The 19,232-nt window shown below is 49.0% G+C and overlaps 1 protein-coding gene across 7 annotated transcripts in view; it reads left to right on the top strand.

The window, feature by feature from the left end:
* The window catches only part of MYO9A (myosin IXA), a 1,154,601-nt gene that overhangs the window by 942,707 nt on the left and 192,662 nt on the right, over positions 1 to 19,232 (top strand). For all 7 annotated transcript variants that reach the window (XM_069624659.1, XM_069624658.1, XM_069624661.1 and 4 more), the window contains 3 exons: positions 6,202 to 6,359; positions 7,094 to 7,320; positions 18,465 to 18,581. In XM_069624659.1, coding sequence (XP_069480760.1) covers positions 6,202 to 6,359; positions 7,094 to 7,320; positions 18,465 to 18,581 — 502 coding nt within the window. The remainder of the gene's footprint in view (positions 1 to 6,201; positions 6,360 to 7,093; positions 7,321 to 18,464; positions 18,582 to 19,232) is intronic.

Below are 19,232 nucleotides of genomic sequence, written 5' to 3' on the forward strand. Positions count from 1 at the left end.
GGATGATCCTCATTGCTCTGGCGTGGGCCCGGAGGACGTGATACCCGGACCTTCTCGACTTGTCCATCTGCCCTCCACGTCGTCTTCCCTACCGAGAGGATCTGCACTCACGGGAGGGGGGGGTCAGGTTCTCCATCCAGAGGTCAGATCCCTCAACCTTCACGCTTGGCTTCTGAAAGGTTGAGGTATAAGGATTGGGACCTCCCTGAAGACGTGATGGAGGTGTTGCTTTCGGCCAGACGGTCGGCAACAAAGTCCCTGTACCGTTGACGTTGGAGAAAGTTCTGCGACTGGTGCAGGGTTAAGAATGTGGATCCTTTTTCATATGACATTCCTGTGGTTTTGTCCTTTTTGCTTTCCTTGGCCCACAAGGGCCTGCAAGTGGGTACCATTAAAGGTTACCTGGCGGCGCTGTCTATCTTTAAGCGCTCGTCTGAAGAGTGTTCTTACTTTAAAATTCCTTTGATTTCTCAGTTTCTGAAAGGGCTCACTAATGTGTTCCCACCGTCGCCTTTCCAGGAAAAATTCCCAAAAAATTTCTGAAGCAGCACAGCTGTGGTGATCACCTGTCATAGATATGGAATACGTCGTCGGACGATCCCATCGAAAGAACGTTACCAGGTAAGAGAGTAACTTGTTCATCTCTACTGATGGGGTCACCACCTTCCCCTGACAGTAGTCTCCTCCCTTATGATCTTCTCTCATAGTACCAGTAGCGACTACCATCCCCTGGCCAAATTGGAGGAGATCCTTGCTGGGGAATCGGTGATGGCTCTACAGGATTCGTCACAGTACATGCCATCGCTGTATGACAGTGTTGCATCATCATAGTGTTGTGTTATTCGGGCGATATTACCTGTACATCTATGTTTCCCTTTGCTTTGTAGTAAATGTAGTTCTCTGTTTGTCCATTACTTTCTATGGCATTGTGCTTATTGTCAACCTACGGCATTGTTATGCAAGGCATCGTCCAGTGGGTTGGTTGCTGTGATGTGTGGGGTGAGAGGGCAGGTCCTGCATGCACAGGGCATGCGTTAATTTAAAGTATACTGTGCCCCCCTTTTTCAGGTTCCATTTAACCTTTCATGCAACTTTGTAATTTGTGATGGCACTTCTATTTACCCAGTACCCATGTCCGTTGCCCTCAATGTCTCTCCATGTAGGCAGGCAGGGCAGTGTGCTGTTCCGCAGTACCACGGTGTTGGAAAGTGTGTTTGGGGAAGGTGTGGGTCTTCTGTACCCTTTGAGTCCATTGGGTGCACCTGTGGCTTCATTTCCATCACCTGTTAGCATGTTCCTCTACTTTTTGGGTGCAGGTAACTGCATTGTATTTTTGGAGGAATTGCTGCAATTTTTTGCGGCATTGCAACTTTTTATTAATTATCGTCAGAGCAAGGCAGAATTGGCACCCATGTTCTGGGAGCCCTAATTTGGTGGAATGGTAAGAGTAGTGGTAATGCTGTTGCCGCCGCTTTTACTCCACATTGCCAAACTCGTAACAGGGACATATGTCTCTCTTTATACATTGTTTTGTTGGTAAAAGTGCACACATGTGCTTTACAGTGAAGTGCAGTTAGGTTCTTATTCAACGCACTGTTGACACCTGCATGGTCTCTTGGCGTTCTGGTGGATCTGTAATGCATGGAGGGTGGGAGGTCGTTAGTAGGATTGCGCAGGAAAAAATAGCAAGAGAGATGTGATGTGCTGTTGCCAGCTTCAGTTCGCATACACCGTTCACTGAGCATAGGTGTGATTTTCAGTTGGTGGCCAGCGTGTGGTGTTGGGGGAGATTGTGTGTGTTTTTTTTTGTTGTTTTGAAGCATTTGCGGTTTGTGTTGGTGCAGAGGCATGCTTGTGTTTGTGAGGTGTATGCAGAAGAGTGTTTTTAGTACGGTTTGTTAGTGGTGGTACATTTCCTACCCCCGCTGTTCTTACTAAATGTGATTCATATCACTTCCCCTGTCGATCATTATAGAGTGTAGCGGTTACCGCTCCCCATGAGATCCTCCAGGGGTAATGTGTTCCCTGTGCCCTGTGGTCAGCCCGTGGGCTGCCTAGTTTTTGCGTTCAGCCCTATTCCTTTACGTGTGATGAGTTTCACACCCTCATTGGTCCGATTAAGTGGGACACATCTCCATTCCCTGTTTCCACCTTTGGCCCTCTATCAGGATGGGTACACTTCGGGTCTAAAACCACCCTTCCCAGTCAGACACCTCTCTTGTCCCCTGCCCGCCACTTCGGTCCAGCCTACTCCCCACTCCTTTTCTGTTGTGTGTTCGTTTCATGGTGAAATACTTATTTCTATAGGCCATCCCACAATAAAAGATTCAAAAAAATGTAACCCTGCTTGGAATGCAGTGCCCAGTCATGTTTGTTTTGTCATCTGTAGATTTGTTCCTGCCACCTTTGGTACACTTTTCCACCCCCATAGTTTCACTTCTTCGTATTGACCCCCAGTATGTTTTTCTCTGTTATTACATAGAATAGACCTATATTTCCCCATTGGAATTCTTCTTCTTGCACCCCCGGCCCCTCCACACCCAAGCAGTATATACTCCATCACATGAGACACCTTTCAAAGTAAGGGTCACCATTAAAGGCCCCTTGTCTGATCTGAATAATGTGGGGGTAACCCTTCCCTTCCCTTCCCGAGACGCCTCTTTGCTTTCCCATTAGTTGTAGTTTTTTTTTTCTTAGCTCCATTTTACCCCCACCCCCTTCCAGGCCTCATTGAAAATTACGATCTTCCCCCAATCAAATCAATTCTGCACTGCAGTTTGTAATGGCCATCTTCTCTAGGGGGTATTCAATTTGCATAACTCCTAGTCCCATATTGGCGACCTCTCTGTGTCTGGTGTTTCGAACCTCTACTAGTGCCTCATGGAGCTTTGCCCACCGTGTCTGACTCAGGGTCATGGCCACCTGTCTTGAGGTGATTCAGGGTTCCCTTTGCCTCCTCAGCAGATATTACCCTCTACTTTTCCCGCTGATATTCGAAATTCAATGCAAAAGAGTATTCCTTTCTGTATCGTATCTCGTGTTCCCTCAGTCACTGAGTGATAGGTTGCCAGTCCTTCCTTCCTTTGATTTAGAGTCAATACAGATGGGTCCAGCAGTTACATTGTTAACCGTTTTGGCTTTATTTTTCCTTTGCACATTCGCCTTTACCAAGTATGGGTACTAAACGTAGGTAGTGCCCTAAAATGACAGTGCCACGAGAGGCCATATTGTAGTTTGGGCTCCTTCCTGCCTTGCCAGGTCAGAAAATACCTTATACAATTGTGTGTGTGTGTGTGGATGTGAAACCAGTAGTTGTTGCTGATTGGACTAATTGTGGCTGTTTGAATGGTGCAGATCCTTTCCATTGGTGAGCTTTGGCTTGCTTTCAGCTCCAGTTTTTGATAAGAGGACGACTGCTGCAGCTATTCTTCATATCTACGTTGAAGCCCTGAGGGCGACTTCTGCAGTGGACCAGCTTCCTCTCCAGTGATTGGCTGGGTGAAGCCCTGCACCTCTGCCTGGTCCCTAGTGGGACCAACTAGTCTCAATGCCTTCTTGAGGTTGCATGCCCCGAAGAGCCGTCGGAAGTGTCCCTAGACTGCCTAGTGGACTGGACAGCTCAGTTGTGGGCTACCTTGCCACAATCGGCACCGTTCCACATTCAAGCCTGGATCTTTGGTGGTCGCCAGCTTGTACCATAAGTCTTCTCCCTAATGTTTAACTTCCTTTTTTCAAGGGAAGATCCTCTGGAGCTGCTTCTTTGACAGTGACTGGAAAGATGCCTGTTGTCGCCTTCAAACAGTGATCGTCTTTGTAACTCGCCTTCATCCACCCCATGAAATGTCCTGAAGAGGACTGCATCGTGAAAGTCTGCATTTCTTCTTCAAATGGGCTTTGTGACGAAACTGAAGATGTTGCCCCTTCTCCCCTAAGGGGAGACCTTTACCATGAGGCCAGGGTGGTGCGTCCACAGTACAATCTTCCCCTGGGGGTGGTGCACAGAGTGAGAATCACATGGTGACAGAAGCCCCCTGTGTGATTGGGGACGACTATTCTCTGGGAACACGGTATCCCCCAGCCTTTATAAATGCATGATATGATATGGCATTTGTAACGCGCCTATACACAAGTGTTTCAAGGCGCAACGAGGCGGGGGGGGTAAAGGGGGGACAGACAACGATCCTACTAGGCCAGGTGTCATTCAGATCGCGCAAGGGAAGAGGGGTAGGGAAAAGTGCAAGGGGGAAAGGGAGAGGGGAAAGTGCAATACAGGGTTAGTAGAATACAAGATAAATAATAAGGGCCAGCTGGTGGCAAGTGCAAGGTAGGTGCAGACAAGTGCTGGGAAGGGGGGCTGTAGGGATACAGAGACAGTCCTGCAGTGCAGGGGTTGCCAGGGAGGCAGTGCAGGGGAGAGTAGCTGGGCCAAGGGCCGGGATCGTTGAGTGGCCCAGTTGCAGAAACAGTGCAGTTTCAGTTATTTTAGCAGGGGAGAGGGGGCGAGAAAGCGGAAGCAAAGAGGAAGGTTTTGAGGTGCTTCCGGAACCGGAGATGGTTCTCCTCAAGTTTCAGGGAGGCAGGACGGCTGTTCCAGAGGGAGGCCCCTGCTGCGGAGAGAGATCTACCCCCAACTTGCTTGGAGAAGCAGCTGACCCTGAGGGAGTTGGAGGCGGATGAGCGAAGAGCTCGAGAAGGAAGATATTTAGGAAGAGAGAATTGAAGGTATTTTGGCCCACGGCCACAGAAGGCCTTGTGGACAATGCAGAGGGTTTTGAACTTAATCCTCGCTGCCACTGGCAGCCAGTGTAGCGATTTCAGTCCTGGAGAGATACGGTCCCTGGGCTTGAGGCCAAGGACAAGTCTCTCAGTCCTGTTCTGGATGAGTTGCAGAGGGCGGAGAGTAGAGGCAGGCAGATTTAGATATAGGCTGTTACAGTAGTCCAGCTTCGAGAGAACCAGGGCTCTAGAGACAGTAAGCTTCTGGGGGAAGGAGAGGAAAGGAAGGAGCCCTCTGAGGAGGTGTAGCTGCTAGTGTGACTTCTTAGAGACGTCCGATATGTGAGGAGAGAAGGAGAGTCTAGAGTCGAAGATGACCCCAAGGTTTTTTGCATTACAGGTAGGAGCAGGAAGAGGGCCAAGAGAGGCCGGCCAGAGAGCTGCGGGGAAGGAGGGAGTGGGTGTGCCGATGAGTAGAATCTGTCTTACTGGCATTAAGGCAGAGGTCATTGGCGGCACACCGTTCCTGGATAGCAGAAAGACAGTCAGAGATGAGGGAAGGGGAAGAGGAGGCCGAGGGTAGCCTGAAAATGAGCTGGGTATCATCCGCATAGCACTGAAAGTTGGGGCAGAGGGTGGCGATGCGGTGGGCAAGGAGTGCCAGATACTGGTTGAACAGCCAGGGAGAGAGGTTAGATCCCTGGGGGACACCACAGGTAGAGAAAAAGATGTCGGAGAGGAAGGACCCCAGTTGGACCTGGGAGGGTCTATTGGAGAGGAAAGAGGTCAGCCACGCCAGAGCCTGACAAGTGATACCCAGGTTATCACGGAGATGGTTAAGCAGGATGGTATGGTTGACAGTATCAAAGGCAGAAGAGAGATCAAGCAAAATGAGAACACATGGAGTGTTAGAGTCAAGGTTTGAGAGCAGGTCCTCACGGATGTTCAGGAGAGCAGTTCCGTGCTTCTGGCAGCTCTGAAGCCAGACTGATGGTCATGAAGACTACCAACAGATTCAGCGTCCCATTCTCTAATACCAAATCCTCCTCCCCCTCCTCTCTAACTAGAGCATATGTGCTCTTTTGCCAGGTCAGTCACTTTTATACATTTGACAAACCTAAAAATACTAAGTATCTGGCCTCTGAGTCAAAAGCAAGTACTGTGAAGAAGGAGGTCGTTGAGAGTCCAAGCATCACATTGTGATACGAGTTAGGGAGAACGAGAACAATGGGAGTGGGGAGTCCAATGAGAAGTATGTGGGTGGGAAGTACTGCAACCATCTGACTTCTGAGAGCGGGCAAGTACTGCCAAAAACTCATGCCATCTGAAGCATCTGATTATCTGAGATAGCTGCCATACATGCTAATTTGCTTTCATCGTGATTATTTTACATCTGTTTTTCTATCTGTTACCATACGAGGCACAGTATATGCTCTGTAATCCTTTGTCATAACTTCCTAACTAGATTTATCTGTTGCTGTACAGGCTACAAAGAGGAAAGATGAGGTTCTGGGGGAAGGGAAAACAAGGCGAAAAAAAGATATCCCGTGATAAATTGGCAACGCAGTCTGAGCTACTGGAGTTGTACTCGGATCATGAGACTTCAAGCATTGATTTGATACCAAGGCTTCAGTTTAATGAAGGTAAGGCTAAGGACTCTAGCCTGATTTGTTCCCTGCTATTTCAAAGCTGTTGTAGCACCCAGCTGTCCAGTGCGCCTCAGTCCTTATCTACAGCAACATCTGCCTTGGTGCACTTTGATATGGCACCTCACACATCTGCCATTACTGCTAAGTTTAGATTTGTTGCAGCCATTCATCTTTCATTGCTGTGTCTTCTTATGCAAGATTGGTCCTTTTGTGCTATGTGTCTGCTATTTGATTGCTTTAATCCCACATGCAGCTGAAACATTATACCACTCTCCTGACTTGCAGTACCCCCCGCCCTCTTCGCCATAGATGGACCCCTTAATTCTCTGTGAGTCTGTCCATCTTGACAAGCAATGTTCTTGCTCTTCAAGTATACAGACTTCTTCTATTAGCTCTTCAATTTTCCTTGTATTCAGACTTCATGTGACTCTGGATGACCCTGCAAGTACACCGCTATCTGACATGTATCCCAGTGTACCTGTTGGGAAATCACACAGGTGTTCCTCAATCCTACATTAATCCCAACTCTTCCAGTTCTGAACGTGTACATAACTCTACCAATGCTCCTCATTCAAACCCTTTCGTTTTCCCCTGCTCTTGTGTTCCAGAGCTCTGCTAGTGTGCAGCAACCCTACCCTGTAACACCTGATATTTGTCCATCCCTGGGGCATTTACTGTCTTTCCTCCTTTGATTTTTTTTTTTCTTTTTTCTTCTTTGTGACTTACAGTAATTGAGCTTGGTCAGCGTCTTACAACACCACCACGGAGTCCTGAATTGCTCAATAACAGCAGGAAGGAGAAGGAAAACAAGGAGCCATCCCCAAAGGTGAAGCGGAGGCGGAGTTTAAAGATCAGTAATGTGGCTCTGGAACCGGCGTCATGGCAGAACGATGCCATGCAGATTATAAACAGCGCCAGTGACTTGAAGTGCATGGATGAGTTCCTTATTAAAAAGGTATGCCAACTGTGAAGTGTGTACTTGTGCCAATAATTTGCCTCTACGGATGGTCACTAGGAATTACCACAGAGTAGTGATGGGTATAAGCTTCTTCAGGTTCCAAATACCGGTCTAAGATTAAGATGTTTAAAAAACAGCAATGTTTAGGGTGCTCTTGCTACCAACACCAGTAGCTGGGAATCAAGCCACTGTTGGGAAAGATGCCTGATGTTTGGGGAAAGTAAAGGCTTTGTAACTTTACTTACCTGCTTAGCTTATTTATTTTAGGGGCACTGGTAAGCCATAATGGCTTCCAATGCAGGGGGATTGTTTGACCCTCAATGTGTGGCCGGAGGGACATTGCTGTTAGTACTCCCAACTGTGAAGAATAGCCTTCTTGGACCCCCTTGATTGCTGCTGCCACGAGTCCGGCCTTCTGACTACTACCAAGGTTTTTATTCACCACACTTAATTTGCTGCTGTATCCTGGTGATCCATCCTCATTGTGGGAGTTGCTGTTGCAGCTGTCCTGAACTGTTTGGCCTGTCCAGCTTCAAGTCTGTCTGAGGCATCCCATTATTGGCAATGTGGAAACTTGGGCAGCAAGTCGCTTGCTCCTGCATTTTGAACCATCTCACACCATGGGAAGCTGTGCTGGGCCTCCTCCTGTGTTTGCCGTTGTAAGGTTGCCCGTCGCCGCCTGCCCATGTTTTCTCCTATTGTAACATTTCTTCAATCCTGTGAGGTGTCCTAAAGTGGCCTGACCCACAGAAATCTTCTTCTTCCTCTGTTTGGGTATTCTACCGGAAGCCGTCTGGAACCGATTCCCAAGTACTGCGGGAGACGTAACTAAATCTCAACGCTGAAAGTGAATCTCTGCACCAGAGACCCCTGGACCTCCCAGAAAAGAACAAAGCACAGAAGACTGTGTCCCCAACAAATTCGGGAACACATCTAGTGAGCTCTGCAAAAATCAGAGTAAGGGGGTAAGGTAACATACCTGTTTCTGCCCCCCTCCAGTCCAACATAGCGTTACATGGGCGTAAGGTCCTGGCCCTAACTCACTCTTATCTGACCTTTGGTGGTGGAACCTGGGTTTAATATCCTTCCCTAGGCCTATCCTATTGTTTTGGACTGAGTTGAGTACTTACCTAAACTTTACTTGAACTATTCTATAACTTGGGAACTCTTTATTAATTGTTACCACCAGTACTGCAAATCTCTATATAAACTCAACTGAAGAAGTATATGATTTGCAACTGGTGACATTTGTGCACACGTCCCCAAACCATCTTAATAAGGTTGGACTTTATAAGAAGCATGGAAGCTGTTTTGTGTTGATTCTAGCAGTTCTTTCTATGCATAGGCATCTGAGCTACTTACCTGTGTTGCACTTATTGTTGTATCAAATGATAATCTATCTCTAATAAGGGTGAATTTATATTTCAAGGGGATTGGGTCCTCCGACATATTCCATATCTTTGACAGTAATCAGCACAGCTGTGTTGCTTCGGAAAATATTCTGCGTCGATGCGCCGTCCCCGAGGACCTCCGCCGACGTCACCCGATGTGATAAGTAGGACGCACAATGCCCGTAGCCTCAGTTCTGTTTTTTCCCCGAACGTGTTCACTTCGTGAATCTCGGTACGCCTCGACTCTTTGGAGTTTCTGTTGTATTCTTCTCGGTTCTTTGAACCGGTTTGGTTTTTGTGAAAAAGCCTGTTCGTGACGATGTCTACCTCGTCTTCAACCCCGCGTCTGGGCTTTAAGAAATGCGGGGAGTGTGGGTCCAAGATGTCGGTAACGGACTCCACGACGCCTGCCTCTGGTGCCTCAGGGAGGCCCACGACACGGACGACTGTGTCGACTGCCAGTTGCTCGCGGCCAAGGCCTTGCGGGAGCGCAAGAAGAAGTTGTCGGTAGGTAGGGTGTCTAAGCCCCGGAAGTCGAGGTCTGCAGGGCTTTCGACGGATGACTCGAGAGGCGACTCTCCGCGTCATTGTCAGAGGTCCAGTGGGTCTCCTTCCAGGAGTCGGTCTCGCCACTCCTCTGCCTCTTCGAGGCATTCCCGGAAGCGCCGGCATCGGTCGCCTTCCCCGTCCTCTTCCGAGGACTCCGCCCGTCGGCGGGTCGCTTATCCCCCCATGCAAGCGACACCGGAGGAATGGGCATCCTTCGGGAAGATGTTAGCGATTCTCGAATCGCAGGGCACTAGTCCGTCCGCGCCTCCGAGTGGGGTCGGTTGTGATCGGTCGAGAGACACCGCTCGCACGCCTTCGGGCTCGGTGGTCGGCACGGTTCGCGGGAGAGGTCCCGCTCGGACAAGGGTAACCGTTCTCGCCATGCCCGTTCCAGGTCCCGGTCATTGATGCGCTCGAGAACGCATGATCCTGTGAAGTCTTCGAGGAAGACGTCGACGCCTGTGGCGCCGAGGTCGTCGACGACCTCTCTTAAGGCTTCGAGGCCTGTGTCGACGCCGCCAATGCTGGCGGCGCTGCGGCTGACGTCGACGCCGATTCGTTCGACGTCGACACCGATTCTCTCGATGCCGACTCGTTAGGCGCCCTCGAAACCTTTCGAGGCAATGTTGTCAGAGGGGCCCCGTGGCACGGGAGTAGCACTTAAAAAGGCTTGCTAAGGTCAGGCATAGCTTTGGTCCCCACGTGTCTTCCTCTCACCGCCTGGAGTACATTTCAGAGGGTGATGAGGGCTCCGATGAGGGCTTGGTTCCGGTTACGGTGCCAGATGAGCTTCTCTCGGGCCATAGCCAATTTGATGACCTGAGGCAGTCACTGCATGATGCCAGTGGACTGGACACCTCTCCGGAGGTGGTGTTTTGTAGGCCTGAGCCTGGCACTCATGCCGATTCTTCGTACCGGCGCCTCATGTCTCGGGTCACCTAGTACTTGGGATGGTCGGCTCCCCCAGGGGAGTTTGTACAGGATGATCTCACGGACATCCTCGATCTTGATCCCCCCCCCCCCCACTGACCCGGTACTGCCATTTCATATGGCTTTGCAGAGAAGGGTGGCGGCGGCTTGGACTGCTCCGGAGAGTCTCCCGGCAGTGGGAAAGTCTTTGTCGCGAAAATACTGTCCAGCCAGTAGCGACCCTTGCTACTTGTCCAGGCACCCCACTCCGGAGAGTTTGGTGGTGCAGGCGGCTACGGCCCCGGCAAAGCGGGCGTCGTATCCTACCATCCCTCCGGATAGGGACGACAAACGTTTTGATGGCTGGGCGAAGAAAGTATTTTCTTCAGGGGTATGGCGCTTCAGGCGGCCAACTCCGTATGTGCATTGTCTCGTTTCACACACACTCTGTGGAACTGTGTTGCATTAGCGGCTGAACATATTCCCAAAGGGGACGAACGGATGGTTTCCTTGCTGTGGTGCAGGATGGCAAGGATGCCATGTGTGAGGCCGTTCAGTCGGGTTTGGACATGGCAGATTGTGTCAGCCGGTCCATGGCGGCGAGCACCATAATACTCAGGTTTGCGTGGTTGCGGAAGTCGGGGTTCGCTCCTGATGTGCAGTCCCGGCTCCTCAACATGCCCTTTGACGGCGAACATCTTTTTGGCAGCAAAGCTGACGAGAGCCTTGAGAGGTTGCAGACCTCCAAAGCTGCAGCGAAGTCGTTGGGCGCTGCAATTCGCCAACCTCCGCCTTTTCGTCCTAGGGGACAACAATGGAGGGGAGGTTCCTTTCGCTATTACTCGTCCTTCAGTAAAGCGAGAGGAGCCGTCAGTCAGAGGCCATCGTAAGAGTGCCAGAGGTGGAAAACAGGGTACTCGAGGTGCTAAGGCCGCTTGGGCAGTTGCCTCTTTGCCCTCAGGCAACTCTGCAGCCGCTACCACTCAGTCATGAGGCCATGTCCCATGGTTCGCCTGTTGGGGGAAGGCTGGCGCAGCATCTTGTAGAGTGGCGTGCCATTACTTCAGATGTGTGGGTTCTGGAGATCATAACCCACGGCTACTGTCTTCCTTTCCGGCAGAGGCCTCACGACAATCCACCTGGGAACCTCTCTTTGAAGAGTCCGGATCCGCTCCTTGCGCAGGAAATTCAAGCCCTGCTGGAGAAGGGCGCCATAGAACTGGTGCCTGTAGCGGAGAGGAACAAGGGATGGTATTCCCCTTATTTTTTGATTTCGAAGAAAGACTGGGGATTGAGACCCATCATGGACTTGCGCGGTTTGAACAAACTCCTCAGGAAGGACAAGTTCAAGATGGTTACTCTCTCTCAAGTCCTCCAGGCCCTGCAACTTCAGGACTGGTTGGTGTCTCTCGACCTCAAGGACGCTTACTTCCATGTGCCGATCCATCCCAAGCACAAGAATTACCTGAGGTTCTCGGTTGGCGACTCGCACTTTCAGTTTCGGGTCCTGCCTTTTGGATTGACCTCCGCCCGAGGGTTTTCACCAAGCTCATGGTGGTGGTGGCAGCGCATCTCAGGAAAGGGGGGATTCACGTCTACCCCTACCTGGACGATTGGTTGATCGGGGGGTGCTCTCCCGAGCAAGTCGTGGATCATCTGTCTGTCACCTGCCACTCCCTTCACAAGCTGGGCTTCTCCCTCAATTTAAAGAAGTCCCATTTGACGCCAACACAGCGGCTCCAGTACATCGGAGCAGTGCTCCACACATCCCTGGGGCTGTGTTTTCCTCCCCAGGTGAGGGCTCTTTACATTCAGCAGATGGTGCACAAGTTTCAACTTGCCCAGACGCTCCCGGCGTTCGAGTTCTTGAGTTTGCTCGGCCTCATGGCATCCTGCATTCTTCTGGTGCCAGAGGCTCGTCCACGGATGAGATCTTTGCAGTGGGCACTCTGCAGTGGTCGCAATCATCCGGCAGGATGTCGGACCCTGTTCAGGTGCCGCCCTCGGTCGCCCAGGACCTTCTGCGGTGGGCCGTCGAAGGCAATCTGATGAAGGGGGCCCCGTTTTGGCTACCCTGGCTGGAGGTGACGATCGTGATGGACGCATCCCTCACGGGATGGGGAGCTCATGCGAACGAGTTGACAGTCAGCAGTCGGTGGTCTCCGTCAGAGTCCAGACTCCATATCAATCTGTTGGAGCTGAGGGCCGTCAGGCTAGCCCTGAAGGCTTTTCTGCCGACTGTGCGAGGAAAGAGTGTCCTGATCCTAACGGACAACACGGTGGCCATGCACTACCTCAACAAAAGGGGGGGGGGGGCAGGGTCACTTCCTCTGTGCAGGGAGGCGATGCAGCTCGAGTTCTAGGCCATCCAGCAGGAAGTTTCGATCTCGGCAGTTCATCTGGCCGGAGTCGACAACGAGACGGCGGATGCTCTGAGCAGGCAGAGCACGATCTCTCACGAGTGGGAGCTGGCTCAGGAGATTCTCCTGGAGATCTTTGCCCTTTGGGGAACCCCTCAAGTGGATCTCTTCGCCTCCAGTGTCAACCGGAAGTGCGAAAGGTTCTGCTCGCGGGAATTGCCTCCAAAAGGAGCCTTACGAGACGCATTCCTGGTGGAGTGGTTCTTCCCACTGCTGTACGCGTTTCCTCCAGTCCCCGTCATCCCGCAAGTACTGCAGAGGTTACGGAGGTTCGGTTCCCGGATGATCCTCATTGCTCTGGCGTGGGCCCGGAGGACGTGGTACCCGGACCTTCCCGACTTGTCCATCTGCCCTCCACGTCGTCTTCCCTACCGAGACGATCTGCTCTCATGGGAGGGGGGGGTCAGGATCTCCATCCAGAGGTCAGATCCCTCAACCTTCACGCTTGGCTTCTGAAAGGTGAGGGTTTAAGGATTGGGACCTCCCTGAAGACGTGTTGGCAGTGTTGCTCTCGGCCAGACGGCCGGCAACAGTGTCTCTGTACCGTTGTCGTTGGCGTAAGTTCTGCGACTGGTGCAGAGTTAAGAATGTGGATCCTTTTGAGTGTGACATTCCCATGGTTCTGTCTTTTTTGCTTTCCTTGGCCCACAGGGGCTTGCAAGTGGGTGCCATTAAAGGGTACCTGGCGGCGCTGTCCATATGTAAGCGCTCGTCTGAAGAATGTTCCTATTTTAAGATTCCTTTAATTTCTCAGTTTTTGAAAGGGCTCACTAATGTTTCCCTCCGTCACCTTTTCTGGTGCCCGGTTGGGATTTGAACCTTGTTCTTAAGTTTCTTATGGGTGCTCCGTTTGAGCCTTTGCATTCTTGCCCTTTGAGACTGTTAACTCTTCAAACTGTGTTTTTGGTTGGGGTTACTTCCGCTCGCAGTGTAAGTGAGTTACAGGCACTTTCAGTTAAGCCACCCTTCACTGTGTTTCATAAGGACAGGGTTGTCCTTCGAGTTCGTCCTTTTCTTCCGAAGGTGGTTTCGGAATTTCATTTGGGCCAGAAGGTGGTTCTTCCGGCATTCTATCCTCCTCCACATCCTGGTAAAGAAGAGGAGAGGCTCCATAGGCTTGATCCTAGGAGAGCGTCAAGCTTTTATATTTCACGCATGTCCCGGGTCAGAGTGGACGATCAACTCTTCATTGGTTACGCTGGAAAGCGTTTGAGACAAGCTGTGACGAAACAGACTTTGTCTCATTGGATTATTTTGGCTATCTCCGAGTGTTACCGCTTAGCGGGTAAGGACCTTCCGGCTGGCTTGTGGGCCCATAGGGGTGTTCCTATTCGTAACATCTGTGATGCAGCCACCTGGGCTTCAGTACATACTTTTGTACGTCACTACTCCCTCGATTCCATCCGAGGACAGGCTCTGGCCTTTGGCAAGGCAGTCCTTTATTCCTCAATTTGATTGGGCATGCTAAATTTGTGTTCTAAATTCTTTTCCCACCTCCTTGCTTTGGTACTGCTTTGGGAGTCTGTCAAAGATATGGAATAGGTCGGAGGACCCAATCCCCTCGAAGAACAAGTTACTCTCTTACCTGGTAACGTTCTTCGATGGGATGGTCCGACGACGTATTCCATATCGCTCCCTCCCTACCTTCCCTGCTGCAGAATTTCTTATGCGATTGCAGCTTATGTTTCCGCAAGGCCTTGTGTGTCTGACTGGCAGAAGACTGGTGTCACGCGTTCTGGGGGGGAAAAAACTACAACTGAGGCTACGGGCGTCGTGCGCCCTACTTATCACATCGGGTGACTTCGGCCGTCAGAGGAGGTCCTCGGGGACAGCGCATCGACGTCATCGACACAGGACGCAGACGCCGAAAGTTTTCCAAAGCAGCACAGCTGTGGTGATTACTGTCAAAGGTATGGAATACGTCGTCGGACCATCCCATCGAAAGAACGTTCCAGGTAAGAGTAACTTGTTCATCTGTTTTATAAGGGTTTTGTGTGACAATAATTTCCTAGTCTTTCTATCTGTTTAGTGTGTAAACTTAAAGGCCTAATTAATTATATTTTCATATACTTACCTGTCTCACTGGAATTACTGTTTTTGCTTTGTGTGGACTCATTGTAGCATTAGACCACTCACACATGCTTCCTGAGACTAAGCCTTGCAGCTCTGCTACCTTACTTCGATTGGGTTTCCATCACCTCTCACTGACTTCCCTGTTCATATTAGGGCAACCACCCAAATTCCTCCCACTAGGGCTGCTTTTGGAAATGCATCTTAACAGTGGAGAATGAGTAGATGTTAATGTAAGGAGTGGATGTAATTGAATGGTACTGGGTGAAAGAGAGTTTGATTAGTTGGGTGTGGAAAGGAGAAGTTGGAGGAGGAGGGTGGCAGCTGGGAGGAAGAGGGTGGCAGCGGGGAGGAAGAGGGTGGCAGTTGGGAGGAGGGTAGTGGTGGTAGGAGTAGGGTAGCAGTGGGAGGAGAAGGGGATGACAGTGGGGGGAGGAGACCGGCAGTGGGTGGAAGAGATTTGCAGTGTGAGCAGGTGGCTGGCAGTGAGAGGAGGAGAGTGGCAGTGGAAGAGCAATATTTGGAGGAGGAGAGTAGTAGTGGGAGGAGGAGTGAACCAAGCCAAATCCAACATAGTTAGTGTAAAGCATGATCCCAGTTTCCAATTGGAAGACTAACCCTGGGTGAGAGTTGGGAAAGTCACTGAGGGAATCAGTGAGTCTTCATTTAGGGAATCCTCAATAGTCTAAGACAGACCTTGGACCGTAGGGATTGCCATTCCGTAGCAATAACTGGGTCATGAACATTTAGCTTAGGGAGGAAATCCCACAGTACACACGAGAGTGAGGGATGGCCCTAGGGCCCCCACATTTTATTGAACATCCTTTAACTGTCTCCAAGACTGAGTGTTTTTCATGCAATCTGTGACACAAGACCCCTGTCCTTTTTTCATCGGCACCAAGGCACGAGAAAAGGCGGTCAAGCGATTTCTACAGTGCTCCCAAAGTGAATTGGAATACAGTGGTTGAGTAAACATATCTGTTCCAACCACCCTACCTCTGTAAGGCTTTACCAGGTGTAAAGTCTTGGCCCTCCGCTACCTTGCCTGACCGCAATCAGTGGTGTTTTAATCTGCGATCTTTCCCTGAGCTTCCCCCAAGTTGCTTGGATTCGGACAGGGTCTGCTAAGAACTTTTCTTCAAATGTTTTTTTAACTTTCAGACCCTTACAAACTGCCTGTTAGCTTTTCCAATTCGTGTTCAGACTTAATAAAGACTCCTACCCTTCTGATGAGGAGTGCATTTGGACTTGTGACTCTAGGGCACTAGAGCCCCTGTATTTTACATAACTAGGGAAGCACTTTTTAAGGTCCTTTACATGTTAAGGTTTGTATGATATTTCTAATCTTTTTTTTCCACATTTTAGTTCGCTGATGGCGATTACTTACCTGGCTCTTTTTATTTACATGCTTTGCTATCCTACAGTTTGCTAAAACTGATTGAACTGTATTCTAGAAGTAAAATGTTAGTGCTCTTAGCAGAACACACCAAACCACAGTGAATGGGTGTTTATATACTACTAATGAATGTTTTAGTGTGTTACTTACCTGTGGTATTTCATTGCTAAGAATTTGTCAAATAGCTTTATTTTTATACATTCTGCCTGACTTGTATTATTTAGAGGTCTCTGTGTGTGCTTAACTGAACTTTTCCCCACTCTCACACTTGCCTTGCTGCTCAGTCACACTACCCAGATAGTTTGTCTAGCCATTAGTGTCTATTCCTGTTCACCAGAACTGGGTGGCCTGTCAGAATCTGTCCACCGGGTTGATAATGAAAATCTATCTTAACAATCGGCTTGCACCCCGTATATACAGGAGCTACCAGCCTACTCTCTAAAACCAATGTAGGTTGATTAGATCATCCTAGGGCCCTAATGGGGTGCTTAAAAAGCTTTTCTGTCTTGGGAGCCGTATGGGCTACCATAAGACAACATGCTAATTAAAAGCTTTGCAGTGGCAGGGGGACCTCAGTAGAAGTCCCCTGTCCACAAAAAGGGGTCCCAGGATCCTAAACACATTTAAGTGTCCCTTAAAATGGACATCAGTACTCTCAATAATGGAATCCTGCTCTTACAGCTTAGAAGAATAAGAGTTGCCTATGTATATAGTACATGCTGGCCGCATTAATGCTTTAGTGGTAGGTACACGGCTCCAGATAAGATTTTGAAATGGGAGTGTACCCCTCCCTATTTTGTAAAGTTGGGAGTACAATGATTTTTAGGGAGTGAAAAATTAAGACCTATTCCCAATGGGAGTATTTTGTAAGCGAGTAAAAATGTTGTAACTGTAAAAAATATGTTTTGTAATAAACACACCTTTGCACCTAGTTTATTCATACACATTAAGAGATACATTTTAACATCTTCGTATCGGGCAGTAACAATAGTTGTTTCTTTCTGTGGTACAAAATACACTGCTGGTCCAAACCTATCCATGCAGCTGTGTGGGTGAAAGCAAGGGCACAAGGTCCTATGTGTCAGTTTCCTACTTCTTGTTGGGAATATTTTTACTCCATATTTTCTTTTTGGGGGAATATGTGCCTATTTTTAGGGAGTAAAAGTGCCCAATACACCCCTTATCGGTAGGGCTGGGTAGGAGAAAATGAATTGCTGTGTACAAAACTGTGGACCACATGTATGCCTTCTTTATGGGAGTTAGAAAAGTAAACAGTGCTCTTGTATAGTACAGTCTGGCTCTAGTTAAATCCCTGTCAGTAAATGGGACGGTAAGAAGCATTGGTAATAGGGTGTGACATCTGCTTACAATAGATCCCTACAATTGCGAGAAAGTGGAGTAAGAAAGACTTGACCGATAGTAGAACATCTGAATTGAACCCATGGATGCTCTCTTCCAGCAAGCTAGGAAAGCTAGTCTCTAAATATCTCCAAGGAGGTGGTTGGATTGTATAAGAGATTTTATTGATAACTATCAGGAGTACCCATTCCCCAAACCGATTCTGTAGATAGACATGATAACACTGATCCTGTTGGTAACTGTTTGATTCGCTTATCACTTGATGTGATTTGCACCCTGAAGTAAATTGCACTGAGAATGGGCACTTGTGGCTGGCTGACATAACCCAGAGCAGACGGGGGAGGCGAGAGTTGGTGTGCTGCTGCATACTGGGGCCTTCTGTGGTGTCTCCCCACCTGTCGCCTCACCCTGCCGTGCTGCAGTTTGTTGAGGTACATTGCGGTTCAGATATCCTGGAAACCGTGCATCCTAGGGCCTGCCACTCGAGTTGTGTTCCTCATGTTAGGACCAGTCCTTCAACGACCACATTGATGTTTTGCTGATTTCAGGCAACCGTCTCCTGTGTGAAGGTGCTGAAATCTGGGGAAAGGGGTGGGGTGTCCTAATGTCATGTAGCTAGTAATTGCCGGAGGGTCCTAACAGGTGATTATGCGAAATGGGGTGCAGATTAGTGAAACGCTGTGGAATTGTAATAGGAACAACTCTTCGCCAAGCCACAAACCCACAAACAAATTTTGACTTGTGCTGAAATCCGGGGAACAAGCTGGGGTGTCCAAATGTCTTTTAGCCAGTACTGTCCGAAGGGTCCTATCCGGTAACTAGCAAGATTTGGTGCAGATTGGTGAAACAGTGTGGAATTGTATAAGGAACAAATCCTGCCACAAACACATTTTGACTTTTATATATATAGATAATTTGTGACCAGTGATAGTGTTGCTTATTGTTTCCTAGCCTAAACTAGAGTCACAACGTATAGCACCCTTGCCAGTCAATATCTCTCGCTTTAGTGGTAGTCACTCACCATGTTCTTTCTCCTGCTTACGGCAGATACATGACCTGGATAATGAAGACAGCAAGAAGGACACTCCAGTAGATAAGGTGTTTAAGAAAGCCTTAAAGGAATTCCGGCAGAATATCTTCAGTCTTTATTCTACAGCTTTGGCAGTAAGTGACGAGTAACATAAACAACTGGTCAACAGAGGGAAGTGTTAAGTCTTTCCTCAGTGAAAGAGTATTAGCCAAGTTTGGTGGTGAAAGAGAAAAAACACAGAGAATATAAGCAGCTTAAGTAATGATGGAAGCTTGCCAGAGCTGGAACACTGGCATGTCACTAAACAGACACTAATGCTCCCATGTTGCCTTAAACATAACAAAAGCCCCCACCTCTTCCGGAAGCAATATTGTAATGAAACCAGAAAAACTTTACAAAATACACCTCATATAACGATCAACGCTACTTGCCAGTAGAGAATCTGTGACCTTGCAAGCTGTCAGTGCCATGAAAAACTCCTGCCACAAATATATTAAACTGTAACAGCATAACTCAAACATTTGACTGCATGGCCCCCAGGAGAACTAAAAACCTAAATCACACTCTTGCCCACAACAGACTACATTATTAGAGGTTTGTACTATGAGATGATCTTTCAATAACGTGACAGTTCATACTTTTAGTAGGATATAAACCTCACCCATATCCCTTATTACCAGGTCCATATTGCCTATAAAGACTATGAAATGACAAGCCAGGGTGTGATGAATTCAGATGTGTCCATCTTCCCATCAACACTATTAAGGCATCCCCTCTTAACACTG

The sequence above is a fragment of the Ambystoma mexicanum genome, chromosome 11, assembly GCF_040938575.1.
Source record: "Ambystoma mexicanum isolate Mex_15411 chromosome 11, UKY_AmexF1_1, whole genome shotgun sequence".
Taxonomy (NCBI): Eukaryota; Metazoa; Chordata; class Amphibia; order Caudata; family Ambystomatidae; genus Ambystoma; species Ambystoma mexicanum.